Source organism: Panicum virgatum, chromosome 1N, assembly GCF_016808335.1.
Source record: "Panicum virgatum strain AP13 chromosome 1N, P.virgatum_v5, whole genome shotgun sequence".
NCBI classification, from domain to species: domain Eukaryota; kingdom Viridiplantae; phylum Streptophyta; class Magnoliopsida; order Poales; family Poaceae; genus Panicum; species Panicum virgatum.
Window position 1 is genome coordinate 8,374,692 of NC_053145.1, and position 14,116 is coordinate 8,388,807.

Below are 14,116 nucleotides of genomic sequence, written 5' to 3' on the forward strand. Positions count from 1 at the left end.
GTAAGGTTTAGATCCTTGTGCTGTGGTTCTAGAGTGAACCATTCTTGTATCTTGGTGCGCCGGCCATTCTTGGAGCCTTGGTGGCTCGCCGGCAAGTCAACGACCCTCCGGCTTGGTGTGGAGCGGCGTCGACGACATTGTGCGGGGGACGGAGACCCCTCCTTCGTGGGCAATCTCCCTTAGTGAAGATCGGGATCAAGCTGACCGTGATTGTATTCACGGAAGAGACTTGATTGCCGAGAAACGATACTCTTCGTGAGTGCTTCAACAACGTGGACGTAGGGGCGCCTTTGTGGCAAACCGAACCACGGGATATATCCTCGTGTCGAGAGTTCGCTTCCTCTCATCCCTCTCTTTTAACTTCCGCATTTCATATTGCAACTTGTGTGCCTTTACTTTTTTAGTGTAGTATCTTGTTAGGATTGATTATAGGTTGCAAAACTCTTTTGGGATGAGGGTTTCTCACTAAGGTGAATCGTAGTTGCACATCTAGATAGTTTGTTTTATTTTAAATTTTGTATAAATTAGTTGGAGCCAAATATTAAGATTTTCCTTTCTTTTTAGACTAGAACACCCAATCACTTTCAGTGAGAACTCTGGACGACCATCTGCTCCTCCCCCACCACCACCTCTAGCTCTGGCAGATTCTGACTACTGACCTCGCTGGCAGTTGGTTCAGCGATCCACTGCGTATGCTCCGGCGGGCAACCCACCTAGTGGGGCCCATCGTGCCCCAGTCCACGTGCGGCTAGGGGGCCCGACTATTCAAAGGCCCAAAGCCGTTTCGGGGGCCAAGGTGCCGCTTCGAGCGCCATGAACATTGATGACCATGTCCCCCGGGCGGCTCCATGCGGGAAGTTCGAAGCGTCTGCGACACGGGAAGTTATGTTGGGCTCCTCGGATCCTTCAGCACTGTGGCGGCGACGGCTACGGTTCCCCATGCCACCTTGGTCTTCTCGGCATCATCGACCAGCCTGTCTGTGGACCCAGTCTGTGCGGACGACAACTTTAAGACTGTCCACGGTGGAAGGAGGAAATGAAGAAGCAAATACACTGTTTGATATTATAGATGTACTGTTTGGCACTGTAGACAGAAAAAAACGTAGAAAACGAGGAAGGAGCAAATTTATTTGCTCTTGCTCCCTCTGTTGTGGTCAGCCTAAGCCCACTTCTCGGCCCGGAGGCCTCGCCCACTTCGACTCCAGTGGCGGGCGCTACCCTGACGCCCCCTACACTGTGGCTGTCTGTCCGACTACTGAGGCCGTGACCCCTGCTTTTCTAGCCGTGGAGGATGTGCCTCCGGTGCTGGCTGCCGTCGATGGCGTGCCCTCCACACCTACAGTGGATGCTTCCCCGGTGGCTGCGACCACGTCAGCAGTAACCTCGCCGATTGATTCTTCACTAGTGGCTGCGGCCACCATGGCAGTGACTTCAATGACTGATCCGTCGGCAACTATGACCACCATCGTTGTGCCCGGGGCGCCTCCAGTGTTGGTTACCATTGATGGCGTGCCCACTACTGCACTCTTGATGGTCCCTCCGCGGTCTGTGCTGCTACATGATCATGTGGCCAGTGCCTGGTAGCCCACCTTGGAGGCAGTCTGGTCCCGATCCCCACGAAGGACTGCCACGAGAGCATGTATTATGACTGACTGAGAAGTGTGAGGGACTGAATCCGGTGACCAGAGGGGTTTAAATGGGAGCCGATTAAAATTTTTTCGAAATTCGAATCGTCGGTCTATGTCCCAAAATCGCCCAAGCCCTCAAGCGTTCTGACCAAAGTTTGGAGTAGCTATTGAAAAGCTAAACCAACACAAAATGCCTCGAACGAGCGAGCGAAACCACGAAGCAAATCGAAAGCGAATTTGGAAAGCTGCAGAACTGATCTGCCTGGACCGGTCTGACCGGTGCACTGGACCGGTCTGACCGGTCTCGGCAGTTCAAAAGCGAGCAGACCGGTCTCGGCAGTTCAAAAGCGAGCAGACCGGTCTGACCGGTCTTGCCTACCGGTCTGACCGGTGACACCCAGAAAACCCCCGAAAACATGGATTCAATCGAAGAATTACAACCAAACGACCACGAAAATCGATGAAACTTGGGGGATTGCTTCGTTTCTACCCCAAAAACGTATCCCCAAGAGATCTCGTCCTAAAGATCAACGAATCTTGAGAATTATAGGGGAGATCAAAAGGGATTGGGGTTTTCTCAAACACTCAAGAACTTCAATTCTGATGAGCTCGTGATTCCAAAGAGTTTGGCACGAAGTTAGAAGCACGGGAATCACTCCAAAAAGCTCTACGAAATATTGCAATCAAGTGCATCAAAATCGAAACAAAAATCCATCACAAAAAGCACAAGATGGATAGAATTGGATTGATTCAAAAGCCCAGAGGGCACAAGGAGGATGGGGCCTCCTTTCCCAATCAAATCCAATACAAAGTCTCACAAATCCATAGACAAATCCTACTCTAAAGAGAGGAACAGAGGGAGGGAGACACAGGGGCGGCGGCCTGGAGAACAGAAGAGTCCACGAACAGATTACAAAAGCCGCAATCAACCTAACACAAGTGAAGGGGTATTTATACCCGCGGGACCGGTCAGACCGGTGCGCTGGACCGGTCAGACCAGTTGGTTAGACCGGTCAGACCGGTGCTAGGGACCGGTCAGACCGGTTGGCCTGCAGCACCCCCTGTACACGATCTCATCCGACGGCCGAGGTTCTTTCTTCGGAATGAAGTCTTCTCCACGATGCCGCCGTCTTGATGAAGATCCAGTCCGCGGTTTTGGAGGGTCCGCGAAACCCGGGTAGGTGGCCGGTTTTGAGAAAACCGCCAAAACCTCACGCGCGGGAAGATTCCCGCCTCCACGCCGTGGCCCTAGACGCCGCCCGACGCCCGTCACCTCCTCGCCCGCAGCGAGGCCCTAGACGCCGTCGACGCCCGTCGCCTCCGTCAGTCCCGAGACCGATGCCCGTGCCTCCACGACTTGGCGTCTTCAACCGCCGTCCGCCTCCTTGGTTTTGTGGCGCAAACCAAGAAACCCGCCTTCCGTCACCGCTTGCGCCCTCGATCCAGGAGTGGACGCCACAGCTGCCGCCCGGTCCGAGCTCCGGTCCCGGCTGCCCTTCACCGCCGTCCACCGCACGGTCCATCGGCCACAGCACTTCCACGGCCGCTCCCCGTCAACACTCGACGCCCGTGTACCAGCAATCCAAAGACCAAACGCACGATCACACTGCACGGTTGACAATTCACTCATCACAAGCAGGATAGAGTACTCAACATTCCTCAATCTCCCCCTTGATGAGTGCATTGTCAACACACCCCAAATGAACCAAGAGAAGTGAAACTAGAGAAGAACAAAGAAGCACGAAAGAGAAGAACTCAAGCAAGTGACGTAAAGCTCAGAAAGGCAAGAACAGTCACTTACTCAAGCAAAGATCGATCCCCTAAGACAAGGGCAACGGCTCGACGCAATCGATCAAAAGCCAAAACATGACTCCTCAAAGACAGAGGTAACGCTCGACACAGTCATGCAAGAAGCAGAGGGAAAACGAGGAAAACCAGGAGCCAAGAACAAAGCAGAAACTCCCCAAGTAAAGTTTTTCCCTCTCACAGGTGCAACTCTCCCAAAATAATGCACTCTCAAAGCCCTGTACACAACAAGTTTTTCAAAAATCAAACAATTCTCCCCCTTGTTCGATCACTTCTCTCAAAATTCTCCCCCTTGTTGGCACATGCACACATCAAACCTAAAAAGACCTAAAGCTCCCCCTGAAGCTGAAACTCCCCCTGAACAGATGGTATGCAATGAATGCAATGCAGGAGGTGTAAGTGAAAGCATTCTGGGATACAAGGATATGACCTACATCTAGTCACAAGCACGTGTGCATCCATAAACAGGACCTGCATCTAGCTCAACAGGGTATATCAAATCAGTCTTGAGCTAGGCAAGTTCAGTTTAGGAGAAATAAAAGCATCACCCATGATCTAGCACTAACAAGTAGGGAAAGAAAAGCAGTGCTACTCAAACTCATACAGGTGAGCCAAACCAGCCAAAGATGTTGTTAACATTCATTTTTCCATCAAATTTAGCAAGCAATTATTAATGCCAGGGGTTGAAAGCTTGTCATACTTCACTTAGCAACGAGGCCAATCCTATGCCAAAAGACAATAAGAAGCTTAAAGCACTCATTTCAGTCATGCACAGTCTTGCCCGGGTTCTCACAAGTGCAAAGTGAGCCGTCCCGAAAGCTCGATCAGTGCGACAAGCAATCCCACCTGGATCTTTTCAATCCATTTCAAGAACAGTTCATGCAATTTTATCAGATTTAAATCATTTCAAGTATGAATTGCTGAACGAAAAGCCACAATAGCATGAATAAGATAGCAAAGCATATCAACACGCCCTAACATGCTAGTAGCCAAGACAGGGTGATCATGTTTTCAGATTTTCAAATCAAAATAGCTTAACTCAGATGATGTCATATACACATTGGAGCAAGCTATACAAGATCGAATTTATCGACTCACACTAGCAGGTACTAGAAGATCATAGCAGTGTATACAAGAATGCTAGTGCAAGTGAGACAATACAAAATGCAAACATGTACAATGCATATGCACAAATGCAACTACCAAACCTAGAAAACCAAGAGAAGCAAAACAAAGACCTACCAAGCTAACCAAAACAAAAGTCAGCGATCAAAAGGGGTAACAAACCCCAAGCTCCCCTCGCAAGCGAGCAAAGGTGTCCTGTTCTAGCGGTTTGGTGAGGATATCTGCGGTTTGCCTCTCTGAAGAGACATGGATCAAGTCTATGTGTCCTCTCTCATGGTTATCTCGCAGGAAATGGAATCGGATATCTATGTGTTTGGTTCTAGAGTGTAGGACAGGGTTCTTTGCAATGCTAATAGCGGACATGTTGTCTACAAAGATGGGAACCCTACCAAAACTCAATCCATAATCCTGTAAGGTTTGTTTCATCCAAAGTATCTGGGAGCAGCAGCTAGCAGCGGCAACATACTCAGCTTCTGTGGAAGAAAGCACTACGCTAGCCTGCTTGCGAGAGGACCAAGACACCAAAGATGTATCGAGAAATTGACAAGTGCCGGATGTCGACTTGCGATCCAACCAACACCCACCGAAATCGGCATCAGAAAATCCCACCAAAACCAGAGAAGAATCCGCAGAATACCAAAGACCAAATTCAGGGGTGAATTTCAGATACTTGAAGATGCGTTTCACCACCTGCCTGTGGGAGGTGCGCGGCGAAGCCTGATACCGCGCGCAGAGGCAGACGCCGAACTGGATGTCCGGTCGCGTTGCCGTCAGGTATAGGAGAGAGCCGATCATGCTCCTGTACTCCTTCTGGTCCACCGCCTCGCCGTCCAAGTCCTCATCAAGCACCGTAGATGTGCTGATCGGAGTCGGCTGAGGAGACAAGTCACTCATGTCGAACTTCCGCAGCAAGTCTCTAGTGTACTTGGCTTGATGGACAAAAGTGCCCTGAGGAGTTTGCTTGATCTGCAGCCCGAGAAAGAACTGCAGCTCACCCATCATGCTCATCTCGAACTCCTTAGACATCTGCTCAGGAAACTTGGAGACAAGAGTGTGAGAAGAGCCACCAAAGATAATACCATCCATGTATATCTGAACTAAAAGAAAGTCAGTGCCAGATCGCATGAGGAACAAAGTTTTATCAACACATCCCATTTTAAAGCCCTGAGCCAGCAAAAAGGTTTTCAATCTATCATACCAAGCTCTAGGTGCCTGTTTCAAACCGTAAAGAGCTTTCTGAAGTTTATAAACACGGTTTGGAAACTTGGGATTTTCAAAACCAGGGGGTTGCTTCACATAAACCTCTTCTTCAATAAAACCATTCAAGAAGGCAGATTTAACATCCATTTGGAAAACCTTAAAACCCTTGGAAGCAGCAAATGCAAGAAAGATCCGAATAGCTTCCAAACGAGCAATAGGGGCAAAACTTTCCTCAAAATCAATACCCTCTTTTTGGCAAAACCCCTGGGCAACAAGAAGAGCCTTGTTTCGAACAACCAAACCATCCTCACCCTGCTTGTTTTTAAACACCCACTTCGTTCCGATGGGATTACAAGCAGGTGGAGGCTCGATTAAAACCCAAACTTGATTTCTTTCAAAATTTTCAAGTTCCTCATGCATGGCATTGACCCAATTAGAATCAGAAAGAGCATGTCCAATATCTTTGGGCTCAAAAGAGGCAACAAACACTGAATGAGCAAAGCCAGCGATACTTGTTACCTTGGACCTGGTGACTCGCTCGTTGAGATCACCTAGCATCTGTTGAGGTGGATGGCGACGCTGAATGTGTCGCGGTGCTTCCCGTGTCGAAGTCGCCTCCTCCTCAACCAAAGCTGGTGTCTCCTCAGGTACAGCTGGTGAAGCCTGAGTCACCTCCTTGAACAGCCCCCGGGAAGTAGACGTAGTCGGATCGGGGCCGTCGTCATCGTCCGAGCTCGTGGCAGAGACGACTGGGTCCACAGCACGTGTGGTAGCCTCAGCCTCGCCATCTGCAGCTTCTTCCTCCTCATCTTCAAAGATGGAGGTGCCGAGCTCATCATCTCCTGCAACTTCAAAGACAGAAGAATTGCACGGTGCAGTCTCGTCGAAAGTGACTTCACAAGTCTCTCTGACGATGTTAGTATCAATAATCAGCACACGGTACGCTCTAGAGTGAGAAGCATAACCGAGAAAAATACCGTCAGACGAGCGAGACTCAAAATTATCTAGAATTCCATCTTTCAGCACAAAGCACCGGCAACCGAAAACTCTGAGATGGTCAACACGGGGCTGGAGTCCAAACCGCAACTCATAAGAAGTCCTGTGCATGAAAGCACGCAAGAAAATGCGGTTGGACACGTAACAAGCGGTGTTAACCGCCTCAGCCCAGTATTTGCGAGGAGTCCTATGCTCATCGAGCATCGTCCTCACCATCTCAACCAGCGTCCGATTCTTCCGCTCTACAACTCCATTCTGCTGTGGAGTGTAGGGAGAAGAATACTGGTGTTCGAGCCCTTGATCACTGCAAAAGGCGTCAAAACGAGTGTTTTTGAATTCTGTGCCATTGTCACTGCAGATCGCTCTCATGGCTTGGGGTAACTCGTTTTTCAACCTCAAGATCAAGTCTCGAACAAACTCGAAACCCTCATCCTTGGTTCTCATGAAAAAGACCCAAGAATAGCGAGAAAAGTCGTCCACAATCACAAGCACGTACCACTTCCCACCAACAGACATCACCCTAGAAGGACCAACTGTGTCCATGTGTAGCAACTCTCCAGGGTGAGCTGTCATCACTTGATTAACAGGTGGATGTGAAGTAGCAATCATCTTCCCGTGGCGACACGGATGGCAAACAAGGTCCTTTTCAAACTTCAATTTGGGCAATCCTCAGATCAGGCCAAGTGAGCTCAGTCTCGACAACAAATCGAAGCTCAAATGTCCAAGTCTCCAATGCCACTTCCACAAATCAGAAGAAGGACCAGCCATCAAGCAATGAGAAGGGCCAAAAAGAGTTCCAGAGAAGTCAACCAAGAAAACTCGATCGCGAGGTGTAATCCGGCAAACCAAATCTCCTCTGGAATCAAGAACACGCGAACAGCCCTCCTTAAAGCGAACCTCAAACCCCTCATCAAGAAGTTGCAACACATAGAGCAAATTAAAGCCAAGATTCGAAACCAAAGCAACTTCTCTCAGGGTAAAGCGATCAGAAACTTGAACAGCGCCAAGTCCACGTACCTTTCCTCTTCCATTATCCCCGAACACAATGTACTCCTTTGAGCGCATCGGGGTGAGGCTGGAGAACCATTTGTCATTTCCGGTCATGTGGCGCAAACAACTGGAGTCCATGATCCACCTGTTCTCCAAGCCTCCGACCTGCACATCAGTAGTGAGACAAAGGGTGAGCAAATGTCTCAACACTGGGGTTAGCAAAGTGAGAAGCAAACCAGTGTCGAGCCATTTGCTCTACAGAAGGGTTAGCAAAACCAGACAAAGCGTATCCCCCGTCCCGTCTACCGCGTGACTGACGAACACTACCGCGAGGAAAGCGTGGAGCCTCAAAACCTCCTCCAAAACCTCGGTCCCGTGGTCCATAGCCGTACTGAAAATGACCAGGAGCACGACCGGCAAAGCGACCACCCGCTGGAGTACGGTAACCACCACCGTCTCCCTAACCTCCACCTACACGGTGCGCCCTAGCATCTCGCCTATCACCACGCCGAGAAGGATGATGTACCCGAGCAGAGTACATGTCTGTGTTCCATCTCTCCTGCTCTCTCCTCACAGCCCACTTCCTCCTGAAGCAAAACTCCTCCAGGTGACCTTCCCTGTCACAGAACTCGCAGTGGTACCTCACCTCACGCTTGGGAGGTGGAGGCCTAGCCTGCGGACGGGGAGGAGCAGCCCTCTTCTTCTGGGCAACCTGGGCTGTGGCAGCAGGGAGCGTGTCGAGGGGGTTCCTCAGTGCATTGGGCTTTGGAACCCAAACCTGCTTCTGCGGAGGTGTTTTCGGTGGTTCTTTAAGCACACCATCCGCGGGGTCAACAAGCGAAGGCTGTGTGCTTGTGCTAGCAGTGTTTCCAGCAGCCTTGCCAATCTTACCATACAACCTGTCAAAGTCTGACTTCGTGTATGTGTAACCGACCCCAAACCCATCACCACGCTTGAACTGCTTAATCATCATGACCAACTGCGACTCACTGCTAGAAACCCAACTCAGAATCGCCCTAAGATAGGTATTCTCATTCTCTAAGTTGGCTTTCTCTACCGCAAGACTATCCAGATCAGCAATCAAACCAGGGCAAACAGAGCAGTCAATAGGTGGGCTAGACTCTACGACCTTAGTCTTTCCAAAAGACTTGATCAAAGCGTTCTTCTCCTCTAGCTCCGACCTAAGCGTGGGACAAAACTTACAAGCGCCAAGCAAAGCAGTCCTAGATCTAAGCTCCTCTAGTTCACAAACAACAGTAGCAAACTTGGACTGCAAAGAAGCTAGATCAGACTTAAAGATAGGACATTCATCACATTCAAGCACATCACTAACAATGGGAGCGTCCTTGACAAGTTCAAGCTCATGCTTGGCCTTGGCTAGCTCGTGAGACACATCAGAAAGCGAAGTCTTAGCAACATCTAGGTTCGCGACGTTCTCATCATGCTTGGCACGGAGAGCAACAAGATCATTCATGTGAGATATGCAGCCAGCGCACTCATCCTCACTAGATTTCTCCCTAGCACAAGCCAGCTCAGCCCTAAGCTTTCTACGCTCTCTGGCTGCTTCCTTAAGCAGCCTCTTCTGGTTGTCGAGAGCGGCGTACAACTCCCTAACATTTGTATCAAGCAGGTCGATCGTGGAGTTTACCTCTGAATCGCTCTCGGATCCAGGAGAAGAGCCGGAGTGCGTCGGTGTAGCATGTCCACCCAAAGACGCACGAGCACCATTGGCTTCGCCCGCCATGGTGCAGAAGCTCTTGCGCCGACCGGCCGCCAAGCAAAGGCCGATGAAGCTGGTGGCTTCCTTGTCCCGCTTCTTCTTCTTCTTGTCGTCGTCGTCAGAGGTTGGTGAAGAAGAGCAGTCGGTGTCGGAGCTCTTGTCAAGGTCGCTGAGCTGCGCCAGGAAGGCCTTCTCCTACTTCTTGGCCTTGTACTGGAAGCGCTTCTTGAGCGACTCCTTGTCGAAGCATCCTCCCCGATCACGACTGCCGTGCTTGTGGCGCCGACGCTCCTTGTTGGAGCCTCCCTCGTCGCGGTCACGGTGGCGGTAGTAGTCGAAGGAGTTGTTCTGGCCACCGCCTAACTTCTTGGGACAATCGGCAACGAAGTGGTTCAGATCGCCGCAGTTGTAGCACCCGGGGTTCATCTTCCTCTGCCTGTTGTGGTAGACGCGCTGGAACTTGCTGATCAGGAGGCACAAGTCATCGTCGCCCAGCGTCTCCAGCTGCTCATCTGAAACAGAAGGCAAAGAGGCAAGAGAAAAGCCAAGAGCAGAGTTAGCGTTAGAGCCCGATCCACCACCTGGGCCAGTCACAAGAGCGACGTTCTTGGAAGGAGGGGCACCATTGAGCTTGGCTCATGTCTGGTTATCCACCTCCGTGGCCTTGAGCTTGCTGAAAAGCTTGTTCACTGTCAGAGTCTCATAGCTTGCAGACTCAATGATGGTGTTCACCTTGAGATCCCACACAAAGCGATCAAGTGCGTAAAGCAACTTAAGGGCCTTCTCGTGCTCTGTGTACTCAAGGGCACCAGCAGATCTGTTCGCAAAGACTTTGTTCACAATCGACTGAAAACGACTGAACATCAAGTCAATGCTCTCACCCGGCTCCTGTGTGAAGTTCTCGTACTCACGCCGGTGAGTCTCGAACAGTCTGGCCTTCACCTGAGGTGTACCCTCGTGGTAGTTCTCAAGGCACGTCCAAATTTTGTGGGCTTCCTGAAAACCCTGGACGCGTGAGAACTCCGCACGACAAACGCCAGCGAATAAGGCATTGACAGCATTGGCATTTGCCTCGTGCTGGGTCACCTGGAGAGGTGTGGTCCGAACAGCAAGCACCTCGTAAAGGTGGTTCATGGTAATCTCCCAGACATCGGCTCCCATGCTCTGCAGGAAGGCTCTCATGCGAACCTTCCAGTAGGCATAGTCCTCGCCGGAAAACACCGGGATCTTACCAAGACTCGCCATGGTCGCCAAGTGATTTTCGAACCGGTTAAGGTACTGAAAACCTCAACCGAGCTCTAATACCAATTGAGGGACCGAAGCCGGCGACCAGAGGGGGGGTGAATGGGACCCGATCAAAATTTCTTCGAAATTCGAATCGTCGGCCTATGTCCCAAAATCGCCCAAGCCCTCAAGCGTTCTAACCAAAGTTTGGAGTAGCTATTGAAAAGCTAAACCAACACAAAAGGCCTCGAACGAGGGAGCGAAACCACGAAGCAAATCGGAAGCGAATTTGGAAAGCTGCAGAACTAATCTGCCTGGACCAGTCTGACCGGTGCACTGGACCGGTCTGACCGGTCTCGGCAGTTCAAATGCGAGCAGACCGGTCTGACCGGTCTTGCCTACCGGTCTGACCAGTGGCACCTAGAAAACCCCCGAAAACTTGGATTCAAACGAAGAATCGCAACCAAACGACCACGAAAATCGATGAAACTTGGGGGATTGCTTCATTTCTACCCCAAGAATGTATCCCCAAGAGATCTCGTCCTAAAGATCAACGAATCTTGAGAATTATGGGGGAGATCAAAAGGGATTGGGGTTTTCTCAAACACTCAAGAACTTCAATTCTGATGAGCTCGAGATTCCAGAGAGTTTGGCACGAAGTTAGAAGCACGGGAATCACTCCAAAGAGCTCTACGAAACGTTGCAATCAAGTGCATCAAAATCGAAACAAAAACCCATCACAAAAAGCACAAGATGGACAGAATTGGATTGATTCAAAAGCCCAGAGGGCACAAGGAGGATGGGGCCTCCTTTCCCAATCAAATCCAATACAAAGTCTCACAAATCCATGGACAAATCCTACTCTAAAGAGAGGAACAGAGGGAGGGAGACACAGAGGCGGCGGCCTGGAGAACAGAAGAGTCCACGAACAGATTACAAAAGCCGCAATCAACCTAACACAAGTGAAGGGGTATTTATACTCGCGGGACCGGTCAGACCAGTGTGCTGGACCGGTCAGACCGGTTGGTTAGACCGGTCAGACCGGTGCCAGGGACCGGTCAGACCGGTTGGCCTGCAGCACCCCCTGTACACGATCTCATCCAACGGCCGAGGTTCTTTCTTCGGAACGAAGTTTTCTCCACGATGCCGCCGTCTTAATGAAGATCCAGTCCGCGGTTTTGGAGGGTCCGCGAAACCCGGGTAGGTGGCCGGTTTTGAGAAAACCGCCAAAACCTCACGCGCGGGAAGATTCCCGCCTCCACGCCGTTGCCCTAGACGCCGTTCCCGCCTCGGCCTTCTGACGGCCCTAGACGCCGCCCGACGCCCATCACCTCCTCGCCCGCAGCGAGGCCCTAGACGCCGTCGACGCCCGTCGCCTCCGTCAGTCCCGAGACCGACGCCCGTGCCTCCACGACTTGGCGTCTTCAACCGCCGTCCACCTCCTTGGTTTTGTGGCGCAAACCAAGAAACCCGCCTTCTGTCGCCGCTTGCGCCCTCGATCCAGGAGTGGACGCCACAGCTGCCGCCCGGTTCGAGCTCCGGTCCCGGCTGCCCTTCACCACCGTCCACCGCACGGTCCATCGGCCACAGCACCTCCACGGCAGCTCCCCGTCAACACTCGACGCCCGTGTACCTGCAATCCAAAGACCAAGCGCACGATCACACCGCACGGTTGACAATTCACTTATCACAAGCAGGATAGAGTACTCAACATTCCTCAAAGTGGCTGAGAGTCTATGTGGCACATGAGAGAGAAGCAATCGGGCGTCTCGTCAAGCTCCGGTGCAAGCGGGCTGAGAGGCTCTGCAACCCATTCTATTGGTGCAACTAATGGGACCCGCCACAATCATGACCTCCATCCCAGCCCGCAGCCGGCGCGATTATAAACCATGCTCTGAGGCGGTTGCACTGGAGTGAATTCAGCTCCTGCCTCGGACTTCACCTCTGGTTCCTAGATCCGCCCGGGTCTACACCCGGCACCAAAAGAAACTGCACCCTATGCTAGATGATGCACCTCCCGGGACAAACACTTCACCAACGTGATCGAAACAGCGGCGGCCTATGCCAAGTATCATACTTCCCAGGTCGACTACCTCACCAACTCACTCTGCAACACCCAAGTCCAACCAACACTCGAGGCAGCGGAGGCTCTTCTTGGCTAAGATTACAAAGAATAAGATAAAGATCCTCCCTACTCCAAGAGCTAACAGGTTGCGTTCCCACACTTTTGCTCCTTATGCTTCATGTGGAGACTTCAAAGAAGCCTCCAATATTAATAATGGTAAGATGCTTCAAAGAAGGCTCCAATATTAGTAATAGTAAGATGCAACACACGCTCAAAGCAAAGCAATCGAAAGTGTGCACTTCAATTCTCATCGAAAACCACTCATTATCGCTATAAAAGGGTTCTTCTCAACCTTGTCTTCTCAAATTTTTATTAGGTGTAGGTGTTAAATTATTCAAGATTATCTAATAATCATGTACTCCGTCAAATTATTAGTTGTTTTAACTTTTCTAGAAAAGCCAAAAATACTAATAATTTGGGACGAACGGAATATTATTGAAAGACTCTAGCATGTGCAAGGGCATGAGTTGACGGACTAGTAGCAACCAAACCAAGAATAGAACTCAGCAAAGGGTGGAGGAAAAATATCCTTTATAGGGTTTTTGAAAAAGGATCTTGTAAGCCAAGGGCACTAAAATAGACATCAGTCTACATGATCCCAAATCTATAAAACTCTTTGTTCGAAATGGGACCCGATTATTCGACGGGGCTTCTCTTAGCTTGCTTTGTGTCACCCTGATTCTTGCCCGGGGAGGACAGGATATTTATTATTCGTGTCTTGCAGTTGGATCATCTAACTTATCAAATCGGATGATTTCTTCCATGCAGACAAGAAGTGATATGGGTGAATTTAACTGGCATTTACGGCATCGTGGTGTGATATCCGTGTGGGGAGCTGATGACGGCAAATCAATTCTCGTCGATAAATTGTACAAGGGCATAATGAACAGGTCAAAAGAGTTTGATGGAGTGGAATTTGAGCGGCACAGCTGGGTCGACGTACCGGACCCATTCGATTTGAAGGTATTTGCTCAGCGCCTATTTCTGGAATTTCATTCAAATGACATTCGAGCCAATGAAATCAAAGCGGTTGGCACGATGGGAGAGCCAGGGCTAATTCAGCGGTGTTGCAAGTTTTTGTCTGAGGAGGACTGCCTCGTGGTTATTAACGGTTTGCAGTCCATGGGTGACTGGGACTTGATAAAATCCAAGTTCTTATCCAAACCTACTAAAGGTTGCATCCTTGTTGTTACAAATGAAGAAACCGTGGCTACACATTGTGTAAAGGATCACCAATATCAGGCGATCAACGTCAAAGATTTGGAAGTGGAGACAGCCATTGTTACCTTGATAAATAAGGTA

General features: G+C 50.4%; 1 protein-coding gene across 1 annotated transcript in view; it reads left to right on the forward strand.

Moving 5' to 3' along the window:
* Positions 1-14,116, forward strand: part of LOC120655012 (disease resistance protein Pik-2-like) — a 37,495-nt gene that overhangs the window by 9,788 nt on the left and 13,591 nt on the right. The window contains exon 2 of the mRNA XM_039932732.1: positions 13,583-14,113. Coding sequence (XP_039788666.1) covers positions 13,583-14,113 — 531 coding nt within the window. The remainder of the gene's footprint in view (positions 1-13,582; positions 14,114-14,116) is intronic.